The 26,573-nt window shown below is 44.6% G+C and overlaps 2 protein-coding genes across 5 annotated transcripts in view; both read right to left on the minus strand.

Moving 5' to 3' along the window:
* Nucleotides 1-201, minus strand: part of LOC109866009 (PH and SEC7 domain-containing protein 1) — a 66,078-nt gene extending 65,877 nt beyond the window's left edge. For both annotated transcript variants that reach the window (XM_031799307.1, XM_020454540.2), the window contains exon 1: nt 1-201. In XM_031799307.1, coding sequence (XP_031655167.1) covers nt 1-59 — 59 coding nt within the window. In that variant the 5' untranslated portion in view covers nt 60-201.
* LOC109865142 (uncharacterized) lies at nt 85-26,182 on the minus strand. Of its 3 annotated transcripts, XM_031799305.1 has the most exons (5): nt 11,624-11,974; nt 7,057-7,194; nt 1,274-3,785; nt 775-892; nt 85-507 (listed from the first exon to the last, which is right to left on the minus strand). In XM_031799305.1, the coding sequence occupies exons 3-5, from the start codon at nt 3,563-3,565 to the stop codon at nt 203-205; spliced, it is 2,715 nt and encodes a 904-aa protein (XP_031655165.1). In that variant the 5' UTR covers nt 3,566-3,785; nt 7,057-7,194; nt 11,624-11,974; the 3' UTR covers nt 85-202. The 3 variants fall into 3 exon arrangements, with proteins under 3 accessions (XP_031655165.1, XP_031655166.1, XP_031655164.1); XM_031799306.1 differs by lacking the exons at nt 7,057-7,194; nt 11,624-11,974 and adding an exon at nt 25,837-26,182; XM_031799304.1 differs by lacking the exon at nt 7,057-7,194.
* Nucleotides 26,183-26,573: the final 391 nt, after the last annotated feature.

Consider the following 26,573-nt stretch of genomic DNA (forward strand, 5'->3'; position numbering starts at 1 on the left):
CTCTTCAGCAGCTGACTGATCACCTGCTGCTGCTGCTGCCTCTTAATGTCCCCCTGCATCCTCACTGAGACCCAGCTCACCACCTCCTCCTCATCCTCCTCCTCATCCTCTTCCTCCTCTCCTTCCACCTCCTCCTCCTCCCCACTCGTTCTCTCATAGGGACAGACACCCAGGGGGCTGCTGCCTGTACCCGATGTGCTTTTCACGCTGCGGTTACTCCCAAACGCTGAGTCGGTGTCCTCCTGCTCAGCCAATAGCACCTCATCGATGTCGGTCTCGCGGTAGCAGCGCAGGGGCACGGCATCCAGGTCCGTCTCCGAGTACTTGAGGGTCCCCCGGATGATGCCCGTCTTTGGCGACTCCCCACCGCCGCTGGGGGAGGAGTCACCAGCTCTACCTCCACGTGCTGCACCTCGTGATTGGCTGAGATGAGGGGGAGGGAGGTGGGGGAAGTGGGGGATTCACTGGACTGGCCACTGGGAGGAGCTGTGGAGGGTTCGATGGTACCTGCCACGATGGAACAGAGGAAGCAGTTGATATCACCGAAAAAGTACCGAAAACCCCTGCGCTACCATGCTAATGTTAATGTTGTTGTTATTGGTTGCTGAACACCGACCTATGTGCGTGTTTTGAACACGTGCTATGATACGTGCTTAAATCCCATCTACAGTATAGTGTATATCCAGTGGGAACAGTTAAAGAGTCATAGGCTCAGAGATAAATACTATATATAGCTCTATGGGTAATAGGTATGGGTGGTAAATATGCTCTCACTTTTCTCCCCCCTGCTGGCAGCCTCCTCAGCGGGTGTCCCGAATAGGAACTCCCACTTGGCACGAGCTATCCTCTGGGAGTGGAGGGAGGGGCCTGGGACTGCAGTGCCACTGTCCGTCTGGAACACACACGCAGACATGTACACATGGCAAATTTAACAAAATACAAGATACATTTGGTTAACATTAATATCTTTAAATTATTATTTTAATGCATATACACTCCCCTACGTATTTATTTTGATAGTGAAGCTAAAACTTTTAATTAGGCTCAATACTCCATATGAGGCAACAGTACATAATGTCACCTTTCATTTGAGGGTATTTTCATACATATCTGCTTTACCATTAAGACATTTTGACAAATTCACTTATATGTGTTTTAAAGTAGTCATCCAAAATGACAAATCCAAAATGCTGGAGAATAGAGACAAATTAAAAGTTTTAACTTCACTGTGCAAATAAATATGTAGGGCAGTGTAAGAAGAGAAATGTCTCACCTGTATCCCTGAAGTGGCAGCCCCTGTCTCGTTGCTCTGGTGGCTGGACTGACTGGACTCTGGGGACACACATTCCCTTTCACCTAGGCTGCCCGTCACCCCGCTGGAGCTGCGCGACGAGGACCCCTCTATCCCAATTCGCTCCCCCCCTTGAGGCTCCTCCACCCTCAGCAGGCTTGGCTGCTGCCCTTGTCCCGAAACCTCCTCCCCTTCCCCATCCCCATCCAGGCCCTCGTCCTCCTCTGGGGAGTCCAGCACCACAGGGCCCAGCAGCAGAACCTCCCTCCTCCTCTGCTCAGCCCTCTTCTGCTGGGCCGTGCTCAAGGGCTGCTGACCGGGTCCAGGTCCATGTCTGGGGCTGGAACTGGAGCTACTGCTCTCCTCCCCTACCAGGTGGCTCCAGGGCTGCCTGGAAGTCCAGCTGACAGGGGCTTCTTCCACACTCTGGCGTATGTAGAGCCTACGGGCCAGCTCGGCACTGTCCCCCCTGTCGAAGCAGGACAAGTCGGCTGTCCTGTCTGGCTCGAAGGACCAGAAATCTCCAGTGTATTGAGGGGGCTGACAGCGGTGCAGCGTGGGGCTGTCAGTGACTCTGAGCTGGGCTCTCAGCAGCCTGGGGTCCCTCAGAGGGGAGCTGGTCTCGGCTGGGGGAAGAAATGGACGGAGGAAGCGTGAAGGCAGGGCTGGGGACACTCCTCCACCCACTACTGCGTTTGATAGGATGGAGCTCTGACCCAGAGCCCACCCTCCTCCATGCTGTGTCCTATGATTGGTTAGTGTTGGAGTGTTTGTGTCCTGTGTGCGTGACGATGGTAAAGAGTTTCCAGCCTGTTGAGAGTCAGTGTCGTTGGATGCTGGTGTGTGTAGGCCGTGTAAAGGGATGTTCATCTTAACTTTCTGATGCTGCAAATGTTGCAGTTGTGCTTTTGGGACAGAACTGGTGGCTTCTCTGGACATACATCCACAGTTGGGGCTCTCTACTTCGTCTAAAGTGCTGTGCAATGTCAATGAGTTCCTCCTTACTTCTGCTAAAATAGAGGACACTTTAGTAGCCTCCTCAGCTAGCCTACGGGCCACTTCAGGGCTGTTGGATGGTGAGGAGGGTTTGCTACCACTTAGCTGGTTCAGTACAGTTCCCACCCCTAGTTTATTGCTAAGTTGGAGAATGGTCCCTTGAGGGGAGGAACTGCTGTTACAGGGCTTGTGTACTTGTCTCTGGGTGGCTGGACTCCCTGTGATAGCTTTGTCCTGACCTTCCCATTGGTGTGGGCTCTGGGCCTTGGGCCCCATACACAACCTGGGTCTTGAGTTAGGAGACATACCCAGAGCGGCCTGGCTAGCATGAGACGAAAGCTGGTCGGAGGCTGGGCTCCTGGGTAATGGCCCGCAAATGGCCCGGTTTCTATCTGTGTCCATGGCGTGATTATTGCAGGCGCTGTGGCGTGGGACAGGAGAGCCGCCTGCCCATGACAGGCAACCGGCCTGCTGGTTGTGGCGGGAGCCCCTGGGACTCTGCTCAAGCCCATGGAGAATCTTACTCCTGTGCAGGGGGGAACCAAACCCAAACTCTTCCAGGGCAAGCTGGGTGGCTGCCCTGCCGACGGGATCCAAGACGGGGTGGCAGTGGCTGGGGGAGACTGACGGTTGCTGTTGTTGCTGGATACACCCTGGGGGACGAAACGCTAGTTTGGGACTGGAGCTGCAGGAGGAGCCAGGACTACCCAACCAGATGGGGTCGCTGAGTCTCTTCCGGGGGTAGGAAGGTGGGGATGACCTCTCCTCCCTAGACCTCCTCTGACAGGCAGAGTTCTGTGGGCTCTCCACTCTCTTGACGTTAGCCTTCTCAATGTAGCTGAAGGTGACCACCGAGCGTTTGGCATCACCCCCCACCCCCTGCCCTTTGGAGGAGGGTTTGTGGGGGGTGGTGGTCCTCCCATTTCTGGAAAAGGCTGGGGAGTGGGTCAGTGCTGCTGGTAAACTCTGCCGCTTGGAGATGCTAGGTGACTGGTTGCCATTGCCTTGGTGGAGCTGGAAGCTCACTGTGTGTCTGGAGGGAGACTGAGTGTGAGTGAAGTTATGGTCTAGGCGGTGCGTTTGTACTTTGGTAGGAGTCTGACATTTTGTCTGGCAGGTTAGCTTGGACAAAAGCCCAGCTGGCCCATCCTGTGCTGAGGCTGAGTTACTCCCAGTCCCAGGACCCTCCACTCCTCCCCCCAAGCCCCCATTCCCATCCTGCTCCGGGGCTGACCTTACCTCCACGTACAGATGAAGGACTTTTCCAGACTGGGACATGACCTCACACTCGAGGCCAGGAAGAGAGAGTGAGTGATACAGAAGACAGAGACTGGCCTCCTCTCCTTTTACTAGTATTTTGTTTGTTTATCTGTTGATGGGGCTGTCACTGTATTTTTAGGACATGTTCCTTCCTACTCAGTAAGACTAAGGACATTATGGGCAAACAGAGGACAAACAGGCCCTTAGGACGCCTCCAGCAGATCTCTAGTCACCATACCTGTGAGGGGGGGGGAGAGAGAAGCTGTAGTGAGAAGGCAAACAGCTTTTCCTCAGATAACCTAGAAAGGTAATCCATAATCCTTATAGAATGCTGTACACTTCAACAGACATAGAGGTGTACTACACACAATCACATCCAATCATCCAATCTAGACTTTACAGCTTTGAGATAATTGTCTTAATCAACAACAAAGGAAAGCTGCTTTCCCTGATGACTAAATGCCAACCTTCTGTCTCTCTATCGGTTTAACACCGTGTGTTAGGCGCCCTAGTGATTGAGAATGACATTTTATCCTGATTGGCTGTTAGAATGACCATCACAGTATCTATTCTGACAAGACACTTCAAGGAGTCTCAGTTTAGGAAGCTTTAAGCTGTAGGAAATGAAGACTTGGCTTTCTTAAGAGGAATCCATTAGACAACGATGTAGTGGGAAGGAGACTGAGGACTTTTGTCATTGCTACTCAGGCATATCTTCAGTCAAATACGCGGCGTATTCAAACCTGTCATCACCCTCTTCAATCTCACACAGCTCATATCTGTCAAACGTCTAGAATTCCCTCACAAGTCGCATATGGAAATGTTTTCTTCTTCAAAACATGTCATAACAAAGATCTGTCAGTGTACGTCAGCATGTCACACACCAAGCTGTCCCTCTTTCATCACAAAAGTTTGAACACACACACACACACAAACGTTTTTAAACCAAGACTAGCATTATTTAACTATTTGCTGAACAAAAGGCTTTCAGTTAAGAAATACCTGCTGTCCAACCATCAAAAGTGTTTCCCCGTGTTGCTATGAGAAGCTGCACAGAAAGAAGGAGGAACTCAAGTGGAAGAGGGGGACAGATTGGAGCAAAGACTTGCCTTACGGTAACAGTAGGGGAAAGCGTGTGCATCGGTGGGGCTTAAATAGGACTTAACAGAACAAAGAGAATGTGTTTAAGCCTTGGAATTACACACACACACACACACACACACACACACACACACACACACACACACACACACACACACACACACACACACACACACACACACACACACACACACACACACACACAGCATTTTACAAAGACTGACTCTATGCCTGCTTAACCCCCTTCTCTGACCCCTACCTCCCTCCACATCAGTTTCATTCCATGCTTAGAGTGCCTTTTGGGTCATGTAATTTTGGCATAAAAAAAAATATTTATACTGTCATATAGAGCACATGTTCAACTTCATAACAAACACGTTTTCCTAACTCAAGAGGTTAAATGAAGAAATTAGACATTAAACTGACAATTAAAAAGTGACAGGGTTGACCATAACAGGGTTGACAATTTCAGCTTCAATCAGCCATAACTCCCCTTGTGACAGGAGGAATGGAAGCTTGTTGTGCGCAACAAGGAGGGACAATGAAATACAAGCTTGGCAAAACATTTGAACTTGTCAAAACAGCCTATCTATCTATGGGTAACAGTGTTGACGCGTTATGCTCAAAACACCAGGAAATGACCAAAAAGAATAGAACCAGCTGACCTGCTTTTACAATATGATTTGACAAGCCTATTAGACGTTCAATATTTATTTAGAAAAAAATTACTTGAAAAGGAATAGTTTCACCATATTAAAACGAGAGTTCAGTTCACGTAACAGGGTTGACCTTAAACCTTGGGTACAAATGTAAATGAATCCCTCATCGCATGAAATAAACAATCATCGGTCAGAAATGACTTTGTCAAAGCAACAAAATAACTAGGGCTTTACAATGATGGTGAAAACGTGGAGAAATATTGGGGTCAAGTGGGTCGGACAGACATGAGACATGCCAAAACCTGGAGAAATGTTGGGGTCAAGTGGGTCGGACAGACATGAGACATGCCAAAACGTGGAGAAATATTGGGGTTAAGTGGGTCGGACAGACATGAGACATGCCAAAACATGGAGAAATGTTGGGGTCAAGTGGGTCAAACAGACATGAGACATGCCAAAACGTGGAGAAATGTTGGGGTCAAGTGGGTCGGACAGACATGAGACATGCCAAAACGTGGAGAAATGTTGGGGTCAAGTGGGTCGGACAGACATGAGACATGCCAAAACGTGGAGAAATGTTGGGGTCAAGTGGGTCAAACAGACATGAGACATGCCAAAACGTGGAGAAATGTTGGGGTCAAGTGGGTCGGACAGACATGAGACAGGCCAAAACGTGGAGAAATGTTGGGGTCAAGTGGGTCGGACAGACATGAGACATGCCAAAACGTGGAGAAATGTTGGGCTCAAGTGGGTCGGACAGACATGAGACATGCCAAAACGTGGAGAAATGTTGGGCTCAAGTGGGTCGGACAGACATGAGACATGCCAAAACGTGGAGAAATATTGGGGTCAAGTGGGTCGGACAGACATGAGACATGCCAAAACGTGGAGAAATGTTGGGCTCAAGTGGGTCGGACAGACATGAGACATGCCAAAACGTGGAGAAATGTTGGGGTCAAGTGGATCGGACAGACATGAGACATGCCAAAACGTGGAGAAATGTTGGGGTCAAGTGGGTCGGACAGACATGAGACATGCCAAAACGTGGAGAACTGTTGGGCTCAAGTGGGTCGGACAGACATGAGACATGCCAAAACGTGGAGAAATGTTGGGGTCAAGTGGGTCGGACAGACATGAGACATGCCAAAACGTGGATTTTCTGAGAAAACAGTACATTTATTTGAATGAAAATACACTACTATTGGAATTTTAGTTTAGTTAGTTTAGTTAGACTGTAGATGCATGTGATCCTATTGTTAAATTGCATGTTTAATCTCATGATAAAATGTCATCACATTTTTTAAAAACCTTTATTTAACTAGGCAAGTCATTTCAGAACAAATTCTTATTTTCAATGACGGCCTAGGAACAGTGGGTAAACTGCCTTGTTCAGGTGGCAGAACGACAGATTTTTACCTTGTTAGCTCGGGGGATTCAATCTAGCAACCGTTACAGTTACTGGCCCAACGCTCTAACCACTAGGCTACCTACCACCCCACACAATGTCTCAAGAACATGAAACGCCTTCTATTCGTGGAACAACCCCTCGCACCTTCATTCAGCGGAGCTGGCACCAACTCACAGGAAATGTAGACGCCTTAATGAGGCTTTTAGACAATTTATCAGTCGTTTTACAGCAGTGGGCCCCATGAGGTCCCATTGTCTAAGTGGTGTCAACAGGAAGATAATCTCCTTAACCAGTGTCCTAAACATGACAGCCACTCCTGTTCCTGGTAGCAATGACCTCACCTCAGAGAGCTACTGGCTGAAGAACCACAACAATCAGTTATGTTTGTAGCTGTCAGGCCATCAGCTGAAAGACGACACCTGATGAGCCTCAACTTCATTGACCCCCTACTATCCATTACTACGTCGGCCCAGGCAGGACTGTGAGGGAGAAAAAGACAGAAAGAGACAGAGGAAGAGAGGATGAAAAATCTGTGTAAACGAGAGGGAGAGAAGAAGTGGCAGGAAGACAAAGTGATCAGAGTGGAGATTTACAGGAAATAGCCTGTGGTAACGGAATGGCATAGGGCTTAGATAAGCAACACTTCCCAACTAGCACCCAGATGCCATGGAACAGAGTTAAGGGACATATTGTCCTCCTCCTCGTCTATCCTTAGTACCGGTGGTATACATGCTGCAGTGCCACCCTTGAAAGCCCTGCTCACTGAGAGTTGGCCAAGTTGGCATGCAGGCTGGCGGGATATGGGCGCTCTCCAGTCACAAACACACACACACCGGTCTGCCGTGCCAAGAGTCACAATGGAGCGAGATCATTACCACTAGCCAGCTGCCATGTGGTTACTGATTTACTGTTGACTTGGACTTAAAGGAAAAGTTGTGATAACATTTCTTTCCTTCTTAATGCGTTTGAGCCAATCAGTTGTGTTGTGACAAGGTAGGGGGGGTATACAGAAGATAGCCCTATTTGGTAAAAGACCAAGTCCATATTATGGAAAGAACAGCTCAAATAAGGAAAGAGAAACAACAGTCCATAATTACTTTAAGACATGAAGGTCAGTCAATCAGAAACATTTCAAGAACTTTGAACGTTTCTTCAAGTGCAGTCGCAAAAACCATCAAGCGCTATGATGAAACTGGCTCTCATGAGGACCGCCACAGGAAAGGCATACCGAAAGTTACCTCTGCTGCAGAGGATAAGCTCATTAGAGTTACCAGCCTCAGAAATTGCAGCCCAAAATGCTTCATTGAATTCAAGTAACAGACACATCTCAACTGTTCAGAGGAGACTGTGTGAATCAGGCCTTCATGGTCGAATTGCTGCAAAGAAATCACTACTAAAGGACACCAATAATAATAAGAGACTTGGACATTAGACCGGTGGAAATCTGTCCTTTGGTCTGATGAGTCCAAATTAGAGATTTCTGTGTCTTTCTGTGTCTTTGTGAGACTCAGAGTAAGTGAATGGATGATTGCATGTGTGGTTCCCACCCTGAAGCATTGAGGAGGAGGTGCGATGTTGTGGAGGTGCTTTGCTGGTGACACTGTCAGTGATATATTTAGAATTCAAGGCACACTTAACCAGCATGGCTGTTGGAAAAGCATTCCAGGTGAAGCTGGTTGAGAGAATGCCAAGAGTGTGCAAAGCTGTCATCAAGGCAAAGGATTGCTACTTTGAAGAATCTTAAATCTAAAAAATATTTTGATTTGTTTAACACTTTTTGGTTGCTACATGATCCCATATGTGTTATTTCATAGTGTTGATGTCTTCACTATTATTCTACAATGTAGAAAATAGTAAAAATAAAGACAAACCCTTGAATGAGTAGGTGTGTCCAAACTTTTGACTGGTACTGTAATTACCGTGACATATATAATATAATCAGATATAGGATGAGAATGCCATGGTTAAATCAGACGTAAGTCAGAAACTCCTGAATCTTATCAGAGATACGGATTGTCTGATGTCCTTGGGTTGCATGGATTTGTCCTCCATTTCTGCTCTCCATGACAACCCAAGGAGCTTCTCCATGCGTGGCTCTATGAGGCTTGTTACAGAAGGACAGACAAAGCACAGAGGACGGACACACACCAGGCGAATTCGACACCCCTCCAGCAATCAGCGCAAGGGGGCTCAGGGTATGTGTGTGCGTACGTGTGTGTTTGAGTCAAATCACACAGATAATTAAACCCCAGTGAACACAGATAGCTAATATTAGACTGCAGGGAAACGACGGTGTGAGTGTGCTAATATTAGCCACAAAGCTTGCTTGCTGACCGTCTTAAGCAGGCAGCTATGATTTCAGCAGCATGACAGCAGGCTTCGCAGTGTTGTGACGCCTCAAAGGCAGGAGAGAAGAAAAGTTTTGTAGTCCTTTCATGTGTGAGGAATACAGCCATAGCAAAGACATGACTCTGGCAATTCTATCTATACTCTCATTGATTGAATGTTGACCGCATGGATTCGTTGGGATAGTATGACCGTCGGTCATTGTTCACTGTATATCTCACACATATCTGAAGCAGATGCTTAGTAAGGAGCTGTCGCTCCTACAATACACTACAAACTCAATGAACCTCCAATATGCTGTACTGAATTAATAGCGCAGAGAAGCTTACTGACAAGGCTGATGTAATATGAGAGTTGTACCATACTGTACGTAGCTGCCCTTAACATTTAAAATATGACTCTGGTTGGAACAGAGACAAAGCCATCTCTCTCTCTCAACTTTCTTCCAAGAGGGACTGAGACAGAGACAAAGATGAAGGTGCGCTGACTCATACAGGCGGCACAGAGGAAAACAGAGAGAGAGAGTGTCTGTCTGTCTGTCTGTCTGTCTGTGCATGTCAGAGGGAGAGAGGGAGAGAGAGAGAGAGAGCAAAAGAGAGTGTCTGTCTGTCTGTCTGTGTCTTTCTGTCTGTCTGTATGTGCATGAGAGAGAGAGAGAGAGAGAGAGAGAGAGAGAGAGAGAGAGAGAGAGAGAGAGAGAGTGTCTGTCTGTCTGTGTCTTTCTGTCTGTCTGTATGTGCATGAGAGAGAGAGAGAGAGAGAGAGAGAGAGAGAGAGAGAGAGAGAGAGAGAGGGAGAGAGAGAGGGAGAGAGAGAGAGAGAGAGAGAGAGAGAGAGAGAGAGAGAGAGAGAGAGAGAGAGAGAGAGGGAGAGAGAGGGAGAGAGAGAGAGAGAGGGGGGGGGAGAGAGGGAGAGAGAGAGAGGGAGAGAGAGAGAGAGAGGGAGAGAGAGAGAGAGAGGGAGAGAGAGAGGGAGAGAGAGAGAGAGAGAGGGAGAGAGAGAGAGAGAGAGAGAGAGAGAGAGAGAGAGAGAGAGAGAGAGAGAGAGAGAGGGAGAGAGAGAGAGGGAGAGAGAGAGAGAGAGAGAGAGAGAGAGAGAGAGAGAGAGGGAGAGAGAGAGAGGGAGAGAGAGAGAGAGAGAGAGAGAGAGAGAGAGAGAGAGAGAGAGAGAGAGAGAGAGAGAGAGAGAGGGAGAGAGAGAGAGAGAAATGAAGGAGAAAAGACGTGTTTTCCATCTGTACTCACTAGTGGAATGGTTTGAAGTGGTACATGACCTTGTGGCAGGTAAAGATCTATTCTCCACTGCTTTTGTGACTTTTTAAAGAAACAATGAAGAATGACATAGCAAAGCATTTCAGGAGAAAAACAGCATGTGACTAAGACACACCCCAATATTTTGTTTTCTAGAAAACATCCCTTTAACTCAAGCTCTTTCTGGGCCAGCAGCACATTGTTCAGTTTAAGACAAGGAGGCTTATGTGTTCATTCATTTATTGATTGATGGAGCATCAGTGTTATTAACAGGAGGGTCACATGTATTTTATTAGTGACTGTAGGGTGGAGGTAGGAGTGAAAACGCATATTTGAATCTACTTCACAACTATGATCAAATGCGCTCAATTGTTCTTCCTCTCTTTGAACCCTAGAGACAGTCTCTAAGCCAGCTCATGTTTGAGAAAGAAAACCCAGTCCTTGGAGACATTACCAACACAGGAGAAAAAACATCTCAGTGCTAAGTCCTAAACTGTCCTAAACTGTCCTAAACTGTCCTAAACTGAACCGGTTTTCAGGACTCGATGAGAACTAATTAATACAAGGGCTATTTTGTTTTCAATTAGCACTGTTTTCCAGTGAGGCATCTGGTTGGCCCCACTATCTGAGAGAACTAAGTTAACATGCGCTACATTGATGAAGGGACTGAAGCTACTGGCTCTGATAAAGGGAAGGAAACTGTCAGCGTCTGGGCATTATTTTCCTACTGAGAGCCAAACAAAAAGATTCCAGACGCCTCATTTAGATAATCCACATAGCAGGTTCTTCAATACTGACCTGTATATTTTTAACCATCACACACACACACACACACACACACACACACACACACACACACACACACACACACACACACACACACACACACACACACACACACACACACACACACACACACACACACACACACACACACACACACACACACACACACACACACACACTAGTAGTACTGGGTTTTGAATTACGATACACTGAAAAAATAAATACCAAGTGTTTGATGCATTGCTCAGTTCTTCTGTAAAGTACCTATATGTGGGACAGAAAAACTACTTGAAAGTGCTTACATTGACATGCCCTCATATTCTAAGTATACACTAACATTGACACACCCCCATGCATACACATTCACTCACAACTGCTCGCTCTCACGCACACACGAGCGCGCACACACACACCCCTCGCAGGCAAACCACACACTCAAACAGGCTTACTTTCCCATGCTCTGACTAATCCTCATCTCTTCAGTTAGTCATTATAATTACACCCAAACATTAGATACAGTACACACCTTCATCCTCTGTCGAAGCCTTCTGTTATCCTGGTGAAGCTTTATCGTGATCCACCACACAGTGCAGAAACAGCAGAGGGAGAAGCAGCAGCTGCAGCCTCACACATATAGCCAGCCGAATCTCCTCTCCTGCCTCCCTGCCTCTCTTCTCTTCCCTCCTTCTCTATCACCTCTTCTTCACCCCTCAGCATGCTCATCCACAGTGGATTTACACCTCCCACATGACTTCTTAGTCCGTCTTCTCTCCTTCCTTCTTGCCCTCTTTTCTTCCTTCCTTACCCGGCTGCAGCATGCAGTAGATGCATAGACCTGCCCAACTACTCCAGGCTGCTGCTATACTGGCCAGCCTCCCCCTGCAGGCAACACTGCCTCAGACCACACCCACTAGCCACCCCACTAACCAATCAGCACACTCAAACCGGCTGGCCCTCCCACTCCGCCTCACACACTGTGTGTGTGGAGTAGTTTGTGGTGGGGTAAATGGTCGAAGTGAGTGTGGTGGTGGGTACAGGAGTTTTAGGGTTGATTTCTAGGCACAAAGGGCACAAGGACAGAAGGGAAGTGTGACATGATAGAGTTTAGGAGGGAGTTGGCAGATGGGAGAGGAACAACAATATATAGCCAAACCCTGACCAATGCTGCTACTGTAGTACAGTGCCTTCGGAAAGTATTCAGACCCCTTGACTTTTTCCACATTTTGTTAAATTACAGCCTTATTCTAAAATGGATTTTTTTTTAAATCCTCAATCTACACACAATGCCCCATAATGATAAAGCAAAAACAGGTTTTTAGATTTTGTAGCAAAATTAAATATTACATTTACGTAAGAATTCCGACCCTTTACTCAGTACTATGTTGAAGAAACTGTGGCAGCTATTACAGCCTCGAGTCTTCTTGGGTATGACGCTACAAGCTTGGCACACCTGTATTTGGGGAGTTTCTCCCATTCTTCTCTGCAAATCCTCTCAAGCTCTGTCAGGTTGGATGGGGAGCGTTGCTGCACAGCTATTTTCATGTCTCTCCAGAGATTTTTGATCGGGTTCAAGTGCGGGCTCTGGATGGGCCACTCAAGGATATTCAGAGACTTATCCCGAAGCCACTTCTGCTTTGTCTTGGCTGTGTGCTTAGGGTCGTTATCCTGTTGGAAGATGAACCTTCACCCCAGTCTGAAGTCCTGAGTGCTCTGGAAGAGGTTTTCATCATGGATCTCACTGTACTTTGCTCCGTACATCTTTCCCTCTCCCAGTCCCTGCCGCAGAAAAACATCCCTACAGCATGATGCTGCCACCACCATGCAGCACCGTAGGGATAGCCAAAGAGCCAAAGAGTTCCATCTTGATTTCATCAGACCAGAGCCTTTTGGAAAGGAGCCTTTTGGAAAGCTCCAAGCTCCAAGCTCCAAGCTCCTTTTGGAAAGCTCCCGCTTGGAAAGCTCCAAGCGGGCTGTCATGTGCCTTTTACTGAGAAGTGGCTTCTGTCTGGCCTCTCGACCATAAAGGTCTGATTGGTGGAGTGCTGCAGAGATGGTTGTCCTTCTGGAAGATTCTCCCATCTCCACAGAGGAACTCTGGAGCTCTGTCAGAGTGACCAAAGGGTTCTTGGTCACCTCCCTGACCAAGGTCCTTCTCCCCCGATTGCTTAGTTTGGCCGGGCGGCCAGCTCTAGGTAGAGTCTTGGTGGTTCCAAATAACTTCCATTGAAGAATGATGGAGGCCACTGTGTCCTTGGAGACCTTCAATGCTGCAAAAAACTATTGCCTCGACACAATCGTGTCTTGGAGCTCTACGGACAATTCCTTTGACCTCGTGGCTTGGTTTTCACTCTGACATGCACTGTCAAATGTGGGAGCTTATATAAACAGGTGTGTGCCTTTCCAATCATGTCTAATCAATTGAATTTACCACAGGTGGAATCCTATCAAGTTGTAGAAACATCTCAAGGATGATCAATGGAAACAGGATGCCCCTGAGCTCAATTTCCAGTCTCATAGCAAAGGGTCTGAACACTTATGTAAATAAGGTATTTCTGTTTTTTTTAATAATAAATATGGCCAGATTTTGAAAAACCCGTTTTCGCTTTGTCGTATGGGGTATTGTGTGTAGATTGATGAGGAAAAACATTAATTTAATCAATTTTAGAACAGCACTGAATATAATACTCACCACACACACCCACACCCACACCCACACCCACACCCACACCCACACACACACCCACACCCACACACGTCTGAACATGTACTTTAATAAACAAATCATAACTAACCTTCAGCATGAGCTGTAGGTTTAGGGTTAATATGGCCATGTGTACAATGCATAGGCAACATGAATCATGTAAACGTATCATGCCATGAATAAGAGTGGCTTAATAATTCAAGGAAATATGAAATCTTGTTCCCCTTTATAACCAGCAATACAATGTGTTTTGAAACCTTCTGTATTTGGCAGAGTGGTATTGATAAACCCCTATGGACCACACGTGCTTATCAAACTATGGCCTATTAGATAACCAGAGATATTCTCATCCATGAGATCCAAGATGAAACTGTAGGAAGATCTGAGTACTATGAAGGAACTGCCAGAGATCAGCCTGAGAGGACCTACAAAAGTGAACCAAAAAGCTAAGCTTTGCTTCGAGCACCGTTGTGACTCGAAGTTCCATTGAAACTGATATCATTTGAAATCCTAAAGATTTCTAAATGATATCCCTATAATCGTGATATTGAGAGAGATATCCCAAAGACGACAGAAATCAGAATTTGAGATATGGGACTGCGCAGCCATGTCTTGTTGCATCCGGAGTGACAGTTGAGAGATCCTGCTGTGAAGTCTTAAAGCATTCTCAGACGCTCAGAACAGCACAGAAAAAAAGATTACGGCACACTTCTCAGTCTTATGAAATATTAAAGAGCCTCGCTGGTAGCTTTAAATAAGAGCAAACCTGTATTTTTCAGGGCCTTTCCATCCTGTGTGAAGTGTGCCGATGCATTTCCTGTCATGTGGTGTGACAATCTCTAACGTATACCACGTGACACAACAGAACAGTGGCGATCAATGAAAAGCCCATCTTTTTGCTCTCCTTCTATAAAAGACTGATGGTCAGTGGTGTAGTGGTGCTGGAGAAGTGGGTATACTCTAATTTAGCCATATACTTCCCATACGGCACAAAGGAAAGGTGTAAAAATAAATACATGATATGACAAACAGTGACATAGATTCTGAATGACCTAAAATGACAAATCCCATATTGGTCTTTCACAGTCAGGCCAACCCAACCTTAATTCAAGTGCACACGCGCCTAGCACTGTTGGTTGGTTATCAGTGTCTCTGTAGCACATGAGATGCTACTGGATTGATACAAATAACTATGATGTCATTCCGCCAGCTAGTTAACATTGCAGCTAGTAGCTAGTTAACATTTCATTGAGAAGACAGTTAGAAGAAGACGGTTAGGCCTACCAGAAGGTTATTATCATCTCTCTATTTTTCATGTTCTTTACTTGTTTGAAACCTGGGCGTTTTACTTCATATTATGAGGCATGCGCTCCAAAAATGAGGGGTTAAACAAGGGTTCTTCTAAGATCCTCAAAGTTTTTGAAGAACCGTAGGGATCTTGGCACTGAAAATTGCCCCCAAAAGGTTCTTCCAAGAACCCCACAGAAGGTAGGGTTAATCGAGGAACCTCCTTAGTTGGTGGGGGTTCTTGCAGGAACCTAACTGCCCAACTGAAACGTTTGGGTTTTCATTTGAAAGGACAGCAGGTGCAGGCCTACTTAAATGAAACATGTAAAGATCTCCTCCATTTAAGATAAGGTTTGTCTCTTGTACGATCGAAATGTATATTGTTGTATGATGATACCATCTCTCTTTGCGTATTTGTGCAAATCTTTCTAAAAAACGGAGAAATGACACAATTCAATGGATATCAATCAACAGAGGTAATAATATGTAGGCTATAAGAATATGTTGAAGGCTAGCTGTATTGGATGCAGATGACTGAACTGCTCACTTTTTGTGTCTGTGTCTGCAGGTATACAGACGAGGAGGCACACAAAGGTATGTCAATTGGTAAGTATGTTATGCAGATCACATGTACCATCCTCATCTTCCACAGGCCTCAACATTATGGACACGGTATGTGTATGAAAACCATTATCCAAACAGGTTTTTCTATTCACATTTACCACAAAAAAAAAAACAAGGTATGAATACAGCCGTGTGCATGTATTGTTAATCATCTGTATGATACATTTTTGGGGGATTCACAGACTTCACCTCTGATGAATATAGCAGGAAACGTGTTCGATCACCATGCACTGCAAAATCATTCTGGCTATGGATACGGAGAACATCACCACATTAACATCAACACGCCAGAGGATATACCCATTAGACTTGGGGCTCTGCTGTGAGTTTACCTCATATTTACATTTTTTTTTATTCTGCTTTGCCACTAAAATCAGAATAAACACTGACAACTAAAATATTGTGTTATTGTTTTAATTGTTATTAGTATCATTATTAATAATAATAATAATAATAATAATAGGGGGGTAGTTAAACATTTTTACCCCTAAAGGTTCTTCGAGGATCCACTAAAAGGGGTTCCCCCACAGTTTAAATTTGAAGAACCCTTACAGGATACTCCAGGAACCTTTTATTTTTAGAGGGTGTCTTACTTTGCTTTAAAGTAGCCAAAAGTCAAAATCCCACCTTAGAAATGTGGATGCTATTGTTTTATAAAGATTTCCTCATATGTGTTCTGTTTTGTATTGGTTTTCTTTCAACTTTATTTGATTGTTTAGCATCCAAAGGCATCCTAGTCACATTAGCACCCTTGATAGTTGTTGCATCTTTAGATCTCCCCTCTTCCAAACGTTTTAATGGATATTTGCATCTCTGTTCTTGAAATCGCTCACATGTGCAGTGCACAGTTTAGAATTGTGTTTTTCATTCACAAGTAGGCCTGCCGCCAGGTACACATTGTTGTGGCAAAAAATGTAAAGAAATAATCGTTTATCAACATTTTTTAACTAAACATTCTGATCTGTTCCATCAGCCTTATTAATTGATACGACGTATACCAGCGTATACCCCCCACTACACCACTGCTGATGCTCCTGTCTGCTTGTATGCTGGAGTTCACAGTGTGGTCTGGTTAGAGATAAACAGATGGATGGACGGATGGATGGAGGTAGGCAGGCAGGTAGACAGGACTGGACAAACAGACAGACATAACAACAACAACAGACAGACAGACAGACAGACAGACAGACAGACAGACAGACAGACAGACAGACAGACAGACAGACAGACAGACAGACAGACAGGCAGGCAGGCAGACAGACAGACATAACAACAACAGACAGACAGACAGACTCACAGACAGACAGACAGAAAGGACTGTCTAGGCAGGTTGTCTGTCTGACAGGGCGAGCCAACAGTAGCAAACGCTGCCGAGCTTGATAACACGAGACAGCCCTGATAAACAATAGCGGGGCGAAGAGGAGAAGCCGTAACGTTCCTCTCCTCTAACAGCCTTGGACAATCCAAAAACTGTCAACACAGCCACCCCCTCAGAACACACCTTTAGTGTGATGACATCGGGACTGCCAGGGAAAGCCTTTGCCCGTAGTCAAGTGGAAATGATTACCAGTCACAATAGGGCAGTGCTGCAGGGCAGCTGGCCACCTCTCTACCTATGACCTGCCAGCTCATTTACTCCAATGTACCCTGGGCCTGTCATCACATTTGTAGCTTTACTCCTGTGTCACTGTCTGCAGCCATGTGTTCCCCTGGACACTGTTGGATATGGGGGTATTTGGCGGCAAAAAGTGTCTTGTCCTCTCAGAAGACAGGAAAAGGAACTTGAGAACATAAACCTAAGCTTTCTATTCATGAATAAGTCGCTTGCAGGATTTGAAGACATGCACCTCTGCCTGATTCATGACACTCTAAATGTCAGACGTTTTGCGTCCAGGATTCTCATCTTGGCAACAGATTGGTGTCACCTGTCCTGGCAACAGACAACCGCAAAAAGGATAAACATGATGACATTAGTTGCACAATCACACGGCGTCACTCAAAGCAGGGCATCCTCATAACAGACATCAGAATTCATAGGGTCCTGTCAACTATCACAACAGCCCGAGCCATCTCTGCAAGACTGCACCAAAACACACCACTGAAGCCAGCTTTTACCTTTGAGCAGTGTCAGCACTCCAGAAGGCAAATGCACGCGGAGGGGGTTTAAATACACCGGAGCTTAAGCTGCCTTGCTATAGCCCACTGTAAAAAGAAAGTGTTTCAAACAAATAATGTTCAGGCCAATCAAACTTTAGGATTATCTTGATTGCTGTGGCATGGGGTTAGTTCCTCTCTATCAATCTTTCAAAAATGTTTTGGAGAAGTATACCATTTGGCTGTAAGATCAAGAATCGATTGTGTTGATGATGATCAAAGCTGGACAGACTGTGGCTAAAAGGGATGCTTAAGAAGTCAAATACTTTTGGGCATCAATGCCTCAATTGGCATTAGAAGTCTGAGCCAACTAGGTGACGAATCTGTTGATGTGCCTTTGAGCAAGGCACTTAGCCTTAATTGCTCCTGTAAGTTGCTCTGGATAAGAGTGTCTGCTAAATGACTAAAATGTCATGCACGCCGCCGACATGTCGGGTGACATACATTTGGCTGTCACACAGGACTCTCCAAAGGACAGTCCTGCGCGACTATCAAAGAACAGACTACAAAATCAATTCCTGGCAATGAAATAGCTCTTTAAAAAAACATCTCACACATGCCAAGTATGCAAGCTAAAACTGCTTGACTCTCTCAGGCCAATACACAGCTCTAACAAAGCAGCAGAGGAGGCACTTCGGTTCTAACAACAACAGAGTGGCTCTTTAACAGGTTTTAGTTTCATTAATCACACAGGGAATACGGGCTACTGCAAAGCCCTCCATCTGCAGCAAAGCCAAGATGGCTCCACAGATTGTGCTAATTCTGTCCCTCATGATAGGGAAAGCAGCAGGAATGTGAAATGCTAACGCTTGCCATAATCGCAGTCTCCAAATGGTAACCGCCCTCTTTAGTGCCAGCAGCACCACCCCCATACATTGTGCTATAGCTTGTTCGGTTTAACCATATTATCCATGGTTTTGATTGTATTTATATGCATTTTCTATGTATTCTGTAAATATCGAGACTTTCTGAAGATCAGCCTGATGATAGGCTGAAAGCAATCAAAATAAACAACAACAACAATATTGCTCAATAACTCTTACATCCACCTGTTTAAAATTAGCAGCACGGTCTGGGAGCCTCTTCGTGGGATGAATATGACTCCACAGTCTATGAGCTCCTTAGACATCCGATTATTTCAAATGGAAAACACAATAAGACAAAGTGATGGAAAAGACAAAGGGATAAGGGTTAGTGCGAATGAGTGAGAAACAGTGGGTGTTTCTCAATATGCATACTACCGTGCTGCACACTCTCAAGTACATTATCCGAGGACGGTCTCTTGAGTACATTCTTGTAAGGACTAGAGCTTGGAGAACGCATAAAACATTATATTTGAGAAGCACTCGCACTCTCCCTACTGTATTACCTCACGCTGTATCTCCCCATTCACTGAACCTTCTTCCAGCCAGGACAATGGCAACAATAGAGACAAAACAAGAAATACACAAAGCAAATGTTTTACTTCATAATTATCAGCTAGATACGTGAATCGTTGTAATCTAGCTAGCCAGCTAGCAGAACAGCCAGCTAGCAGAACAGGCAAAGACTATCTAAGCAAGGTACAGTAGATGTCAATTATTCATGGGTAGCTAGCTAACAATCATTTGTGGCTATCAGGCTAGCTAACAGTAGTAGCTAGCCAGTTAGCTCTATTGAAAATTTTAATCGTTTTTTATATGTGGTTGCATCCTATTTCTTTGCATACTATGCATGCTTCAAAATATGCATCTATGCATGCTTCAAAATATGTACAAACGGAGTGCGCATTCGAGAAGTGCCCTCCGTGCTCCGTTTCGCATACTTTGATTTGGACTCATACGCCGACCCCTCCCGTGCTCCAAATTGTGTGCTCAGAGCACAGTAGTATGCATTTTGTGTGTGGGAAGAAAACAAATTGAAGACGTGGGAGGAAGACGAAATAATCTCTCAGGCTTGATCAGTCACCAATGGTCTGTTTTCTCAGCCTGTCTGACAACATGAGATAGAGAGGTCAGCAGACAATCACATCTGCTGTTACACCGAGAATCGATTGGGTTAGTGCTGCCATCCATTTCATCCCAGCTCTAGAACACATGTTATCAGGGCATGATGTTGGATACAATCTGTGGTGGATAATTCTTCACAGCTATTATGTTCCTGCATTGTTCGCAAATCAACCCCCCAGTACACAAATAGACAAATCATTTTAAGATATACAGTGCAACCGCCCAATTTAGTTTTCAACCTGGGCCTTACCCTACAGAGATCTTTTTCGATTTGTGTTCAATATGTCGTCAATAAACCACCAGATTGAAATTGATTTTATCCTGTCAGATACTAGTTTGTCTACATTTATCCTGTCAGACACTAGTTTTTCTACATAACAGTGTTAATGCATTCACCGCATTTAACCCTGGAAAGTTTAATATAAATGAATACATTGAATACAAATAGTGTAGTTATTCCCTCCGCAAGGCAATCAAACAAGTGAAATGTCAGTATAGAGACAAAGTGGAGTCGCAATTCAACAGCTCAGACACGAGACGTATGTGGCAGGGTCTACAGACAATCACGGACTACAAAAAGAAAACCAGCCACGTCACGGACACCGACGTCTTGCTTCCAGACAAACTAAACACCTTCTTTGACCGCTTTAAGGATAATACAGTGCCACTGATGCGGCCCGCTACAAAGGACTGTGGGATCTCCTTCTCCGTGGCCGACGTGAATAAGACATTTAAATGAGTTAACTCTCGCAAGGCTGCCGGCCCAGACGGCATCCCTAGCCGCGTCCTCAGAGCATGCGCAGACCAGCTGGCTGGTGTGTTTACGGACATATTCATTCTCTCCCTATCCCAGTCTGCTGTCCCCACATCCTTCAAGATTGCCACCATTGTTCCTGTACCCAAGAAGGCAAAGGTAACTGAACTTAATGACTATCGCCCCGTAGTACTCACTTCTGTCATCATGAAGTGCTTTGAGAGACTAATCAAGGATCATATCACCTCCACCTTACCTGTCACCCTAGACTCACTTCAATTTCCTTACCGTCCCAATAGGTCCACAGACGATGCAATCGCCATCACACTGCACTCTGCCCTATCCCACCTGGACAAGAGGAATACCTATGTAAAAATGCCATTCATTGACTACAGCACAGCATTCAACACCATAGTACCTTCCAAGCTCATAACTAAGCTTGAAGCCCTGTGTCTCAACCCCCGCCCTGTACAATTGGGTGCTGGACTTCCTGATGGGCCGGCCCCAGGTGGTGAAGGTAGGAAACAACATCTCCGCTTCACTGATCCTCAACACTGGGGCCCCACAAAGGTGTGTACTCAGGCCCCTCCTGCACTCCCTGTTCACCCATGACTGCCCGCCTCCAACTCAATCATCAAGTTTTCAGATGACACAACAGTAGTTGGCTTGATTACCAACAATGATGAGACATTATATAGGCAGGAGGTGAGGGCACTCGGAGTGTGGTGTCAGGAAAACAACCTCTCACGCAACGTCAAAAAAACAAAGGAGATGATGGTGGACTTCAGGAAACAGCGGAGGGAGCACCCCCCTATCCACATTGACGGGACAGCAGTGGAGAAGGTGGAAAGTTTTAAGTCCCTCAGCGTACACATCACGGACAAACTGAAATGGTCCACCCGAACAGACAGTGTGGTGAAGAAGGTGCAACAGCGCCCCTTCAACCTCAGGAGGCTGAAGAAATTTGGCTTGTCACCCAAAATCCTACAGATGCACAATTGAGAGCATCCTGTCGGGCTGCATCACCGCCTGGTACGGCAACTGCACCGCCCATAACCGCAGGGCTCTCCAGAGGGTGGTGTGGTCTGCACAACGGATCACTGGGGGCAAACTACCTGCCCTCCAGTACACCTACAGCACCCGATGTCACAGAAAGGCTAAAAAGATCCTCAAGGACATCAACCACCTGAGCCACTGCCTGTTCACTCCGCTACCATCCAGAAGGCAAGGTCAGTACAGGTTCATCAAAGCTGGGACCGAGAGACTGAAAAAAAGCTTCTCAAGGCCACCAGACTGTTAAACAGCCATCACTAACACAGGGAGGCTGCTGCCTACATACAGACTTGAAATCATTGGCCACATTAATAAATGGATCACTAGTCACTTTAATAATGCCACTTTAATAATGTTTACATATTTTGCCTTACTGATCGCATATGTATATACTGTATTTCATACCATCTATTGCATCTTGCCTATGCTGCTCGGTCATTGCTCATCCATATATTTATATCTATATATTCTTAGTCCCTTCCTTTACTTAGATTTGTGTGTATTAGGTAGTTGTTGTGGAATTGTTAGATTACTTGTAAGATATTACTGCACTGTCGGAACTAGAAGCACAAGCATTTCGCTACACTCGCAATAACATCTGCTGACCATGTGTATGTGACCAATAAAATTTGATTGGATTTGATTTGATTCAATGAGGTATAACCATTCAACTTAAGTTTTTTGCCGCAGGTTTGCAGGGATAATATGAAAGGCTTCTTGTACATCTGAAATCTATGGATACTGGTTAACTGCTGAGCAATTTATTCTGTGGGGAAATGCAATGGCAAGCAGAACTGCAAAGTTAATGAAGAAGATCTGTGTGTGTGTGTGTGTGTGTGTGTGTGTGTGTGTGTGTGTGTGTGTGTGTGTGTGTGTGTGTGTGTGTGTGTGTGTGTGTGTGTGTGTGTACACGGTACTGTGTCTATAGGTGGGTCGTTCCACGAAATAAGTGCCTTTTTTTGTTGTTGCTGTTGACAAAGCCATTTCTGAAGATTATTATTTATTTCATGTTATTAGTGCTTAATTTTATCGTCAAAAAACCCCTAGACCTAATGTTTAGGTCAACCCTGTTGCGTGAACTGAACTCTCGTTTTAATATGGTGAAACTATTGCTTAAAAACAAATGTAAAGAGACATTGAACAACTTATAGTCAAATCATAGTGTAAAAGCAGGTGAGCTGGTTCTACTCATTTTGGCCATTTTATGGTGGAAAACTGAGTTGGTAGAACATAACATGTCAACGCGGTTAACCATATATGGACAGGCTAGAAATGTCTGAACAATTTCATTGTTTTAACAATTTCAATGTTTTAGTGGAGCTTGCATTCAATTGCCCCTCCCTGCTGACACAACAAGCGTCCATTCCCCCTGTCACAAGGGGATTTATAGGTGATGAAGTCGTCAACCCTGTTATGGTCAACCATGTTACTTTATTAGGCACTTAATAGGCACTTAGTAACCTCCTAAAATGGGAAAATACGTTATTTTTTTGTTGATTATGACAGAATGTTAAAATAAGCTGAAAGAAAATAAATGTTTCTACCAAGTTACACTACTCAAAAGGCACCTTATTGTTGGAACAACCAAGGTATGTAGGAGGTGAGGAGGACAATAACATTGGGAATACAGTGATACAGTTGCATTGTGACAGAGCAAGAGCAAGAGAGAGGAGCCTGGTGGAAGAACCCAGGGAAAGTTGCAACCTGGTCTCAGAGCATTTCGTATCATTCTGTATGTAAATCCAAGACACTCCATTCTGTATGATATGTTATGTTTCGTATGGTATGTAGTAATTTGTGGGTGTCCATCATCCATTGCGTATGATATGCTATGAATACAATTTGAATGATATGTTACGAATTGCAATTCGTACAAATGTTGCAAATTGCAAATTCGTACAATATGTTATGAATTTGCTAAACATATGATATGTTATGAATTCCAATTTATTTTTGCTAATGTTAGCTAGGTACATAGACGCAGAACGTAGGGGTACTGAGGGCGCTGCAGCCTGAAAAATCTGAATTTAAAAAATATTGTAAAACAATATATATTAAATATATATTATTTTTTTCCAGAAAACTAGTGCACTGGGCCTTTACTTGGATAGCAAACTGATATAGACATCTGTCGCATCTCAGCTTTGGCAAAAAATATAGTTGTATAACTAAGAACAGTATCTTGCAGGATTCAATAGTTGGAATTGTAAGAAAAGAACAAAACCCTGTCCTCAAACATTTACATCAAAATGTGCAACATAACGTTGCAAAGACACAAAACATCCACATCAAATAACATGGAAAACAGCCACTTTTTGTGCAGTATTAATTTGACATCCTTACAAACCACTTAATGTAAATGTACATTACCGTATTGTACATAGGTTGTTCCTCTAGGTTTGTACCTGTAGACTTTCCATCGCCATTAAAAAAAGCAACGCACAATACAGTAATTGAGCACATTGATACATCAAGTGGTACTTGCAATGGTACTTGCAATGCTAGGTTTGTGGGTTTGATTCCCACAGGAGACCAGTACAAAAATGTATGCACACAATACTGTAAGTTTCTCTAGATAAGTTGCATTTGCAAAATATTTAAAGAAACTGAAAAACATATATCAAGCAAATATTTGTATATTCCACAAGTATTATCAGATTAACTATTTTGTACAGGTAATTATCAGACTCAAGTTACAAATGCTGGTAAACACTCAAATATATTTAGTTTAAATTCTTTCACAAAAGTAGTGCACTGGGCCTTTACTAGTCCTGTATTAGTGGACCAATATAGATGCTTTCAGCACGGGAAACACCCCCACCCCCACCCCCAAACTACTTCCCAGTGCTATGGCTACGTGGCTAGGTGGCTAACGTTAGCTAGGCTAGGGGTTAGGTTAGGGGTTCGGGTTAAGGTTACGAGTTAGGTTTAAAGGGTTAAGGCTAGTTGAAGGGTTAGCTAAAAGGGTTACGGTTAAGGTTAGGGTTAGCTAACAGGCTGAGTAGTTGCAAAGTTACTAAAGTTGTCTGTGACGTTCGCATTATACGCCCACCCATCCAGCCCTTTCGTTTTTGCCTAAAGTAACCTTCTGTCTTATGTAACCCTACCAAACGTAACATATCATACTAATTTAAGTGTCTTGGATTGACATTTATTTATACACTATGTTATGTCTAGTCTATGAGATCAGGCTGGGCGAAAGCACTTCATAAAGTGCAACAAATGAAGACAGATACTTTCAGCTGGCTGTAGTAGTAGGGGAGAGAGCTCCTCCTAGGAGGCATTTGACAGTGGTCCTGGAATGGTCATGTAGCCTTCTCCCCTAAGGCAGCTGCAGTAGTGAGCAGTCTCTGCAGTATAATTCATCATCATCAGCATACATCATCATACATTATGTGAAATATTGTGTCTCTACTAGGCAGGCCTCTCTACATGCTAAGTTATAGCAAGACCTCATCTGATGTAGAACTAATTCAATATTCCATGTAGACTAGTAATGTTATGTATGTTGACAATAGCAATTTGACAATCACAGAAACTCACGGCCACTCACTGAGGCAATTTCTGAAAATGCAGTTGTCAAATGTTACAGAGGTATTTCTCACTAAATTAAAAAATGATGTGTATTTACACAGATTTAATACAAAATATTTAATGTCAATATTTTCTGCTTCAAAATACTCAATTATATTGAGTGGATATTATAAACTCTCAATTAGCCTGGCCTGCCTGATACAGACATCCTGATGGTAAAAGTATTCATTTACATTCTCCTCACGTAGCTCACAATCAATATGCCACAGTCGTCAATCACACATAACTTTTCCACTTAAGACCAAAACTTAATACCAATGTGGATGACTAAAATATGCAATGCGATAAAAAAAAGAATGGTGAAAGATAGATACAGTTAAATTACAGTAACGTCGACGACACTTCACGACCTTTTTTAGAGGTTGCACATTTTACAGGTACACCACGAAAACATGGCTCAATGAATGTCCCGAGCGTCAAGTTATTCTTAATTGATATTAGTCACTGATATGTTTGAGTAGAAGGCTACTTTTCCCATTTGATATTTCACCTATTATCTATAACAATGACTTGCACAGGAACGTGACGTCCTGTTGATTAATTACATGCGAAGGTGTAAAACGTGACACTTGGTGGACACTTACCGGGACATTTGGAAGGCTAAACGTTGCAGAAGGACAGCACGGTATCGGTGAGTCGGTCTGACGGCATGTTACTATAGCATAGCCCACGGATGGGCGATGGGTAGCCTATTACACCGGCGTACTGCAGGAAACACGCTGTTATTGGCATGCAGACGCTGTTATCCGCATACAGACGAGCTCATCTTCGAGCTGATCGTCGAGCTTCCCAAGTCGAGTCCCATCAGGTATGGGGTCGTCAGGTTGAAATAGACGTTACCTGAAATAGATACGCAAAGTCGATGGTATGTGGTTCTGAAATGGACAGCTCCTTCGCGTTTTTTTTTTAATGGGAAGGAAAGATGCTGGTAGAGCAGGGTTCCCCAACTGGTGGCCCGCATGCCGAATTTGGCCAGTGGGTAAAAAAAACATTGGGGGAAATAACCCAGCTAGCACATTTGGTTCCTTATACGTTTTTGTTGTCCCATTGGTTCTGGGAATGAAGCCATGAGTTTCCTGACAGGTAAAATTCAATGTTTTTTAAACGTTCTGAGAATGAAAGTGAAAATTCCTGCCTCTTCTGGGGAAGGTTTTTTATAGGTTACAGGGAGGTTCTATTGTTCTGTTTTACTATGGTTCCCAAAAAGTTTTCCAGGGAGGTTTTTATTAAAGATGCACTATGCAGAAATCGCTCCGCCATTTCCTGTTTGCAAAAATTGTCATTGTTTGCCTAATTTCAGTTTGTGATAAAACAAGAAAGT

The sequence above is a fragment of the Oncorhynchus kisutch genome, linkage group LG20 (assembly GCF_002021735.2).
Source record: "Oncorhynchus kisutch isolate 150728-3 linkage group LG20, Okis_V2, whole genome shotgun sequence".
In the NCBI taxonomy this organism is placed as follows: domain Eukaryota; kingdom Metazoa; phylum Chordata; class Actinopteri; order Salmoniformes; family Salmonidae; genus Oncorhynchus; species Oncorhynchus kisutch.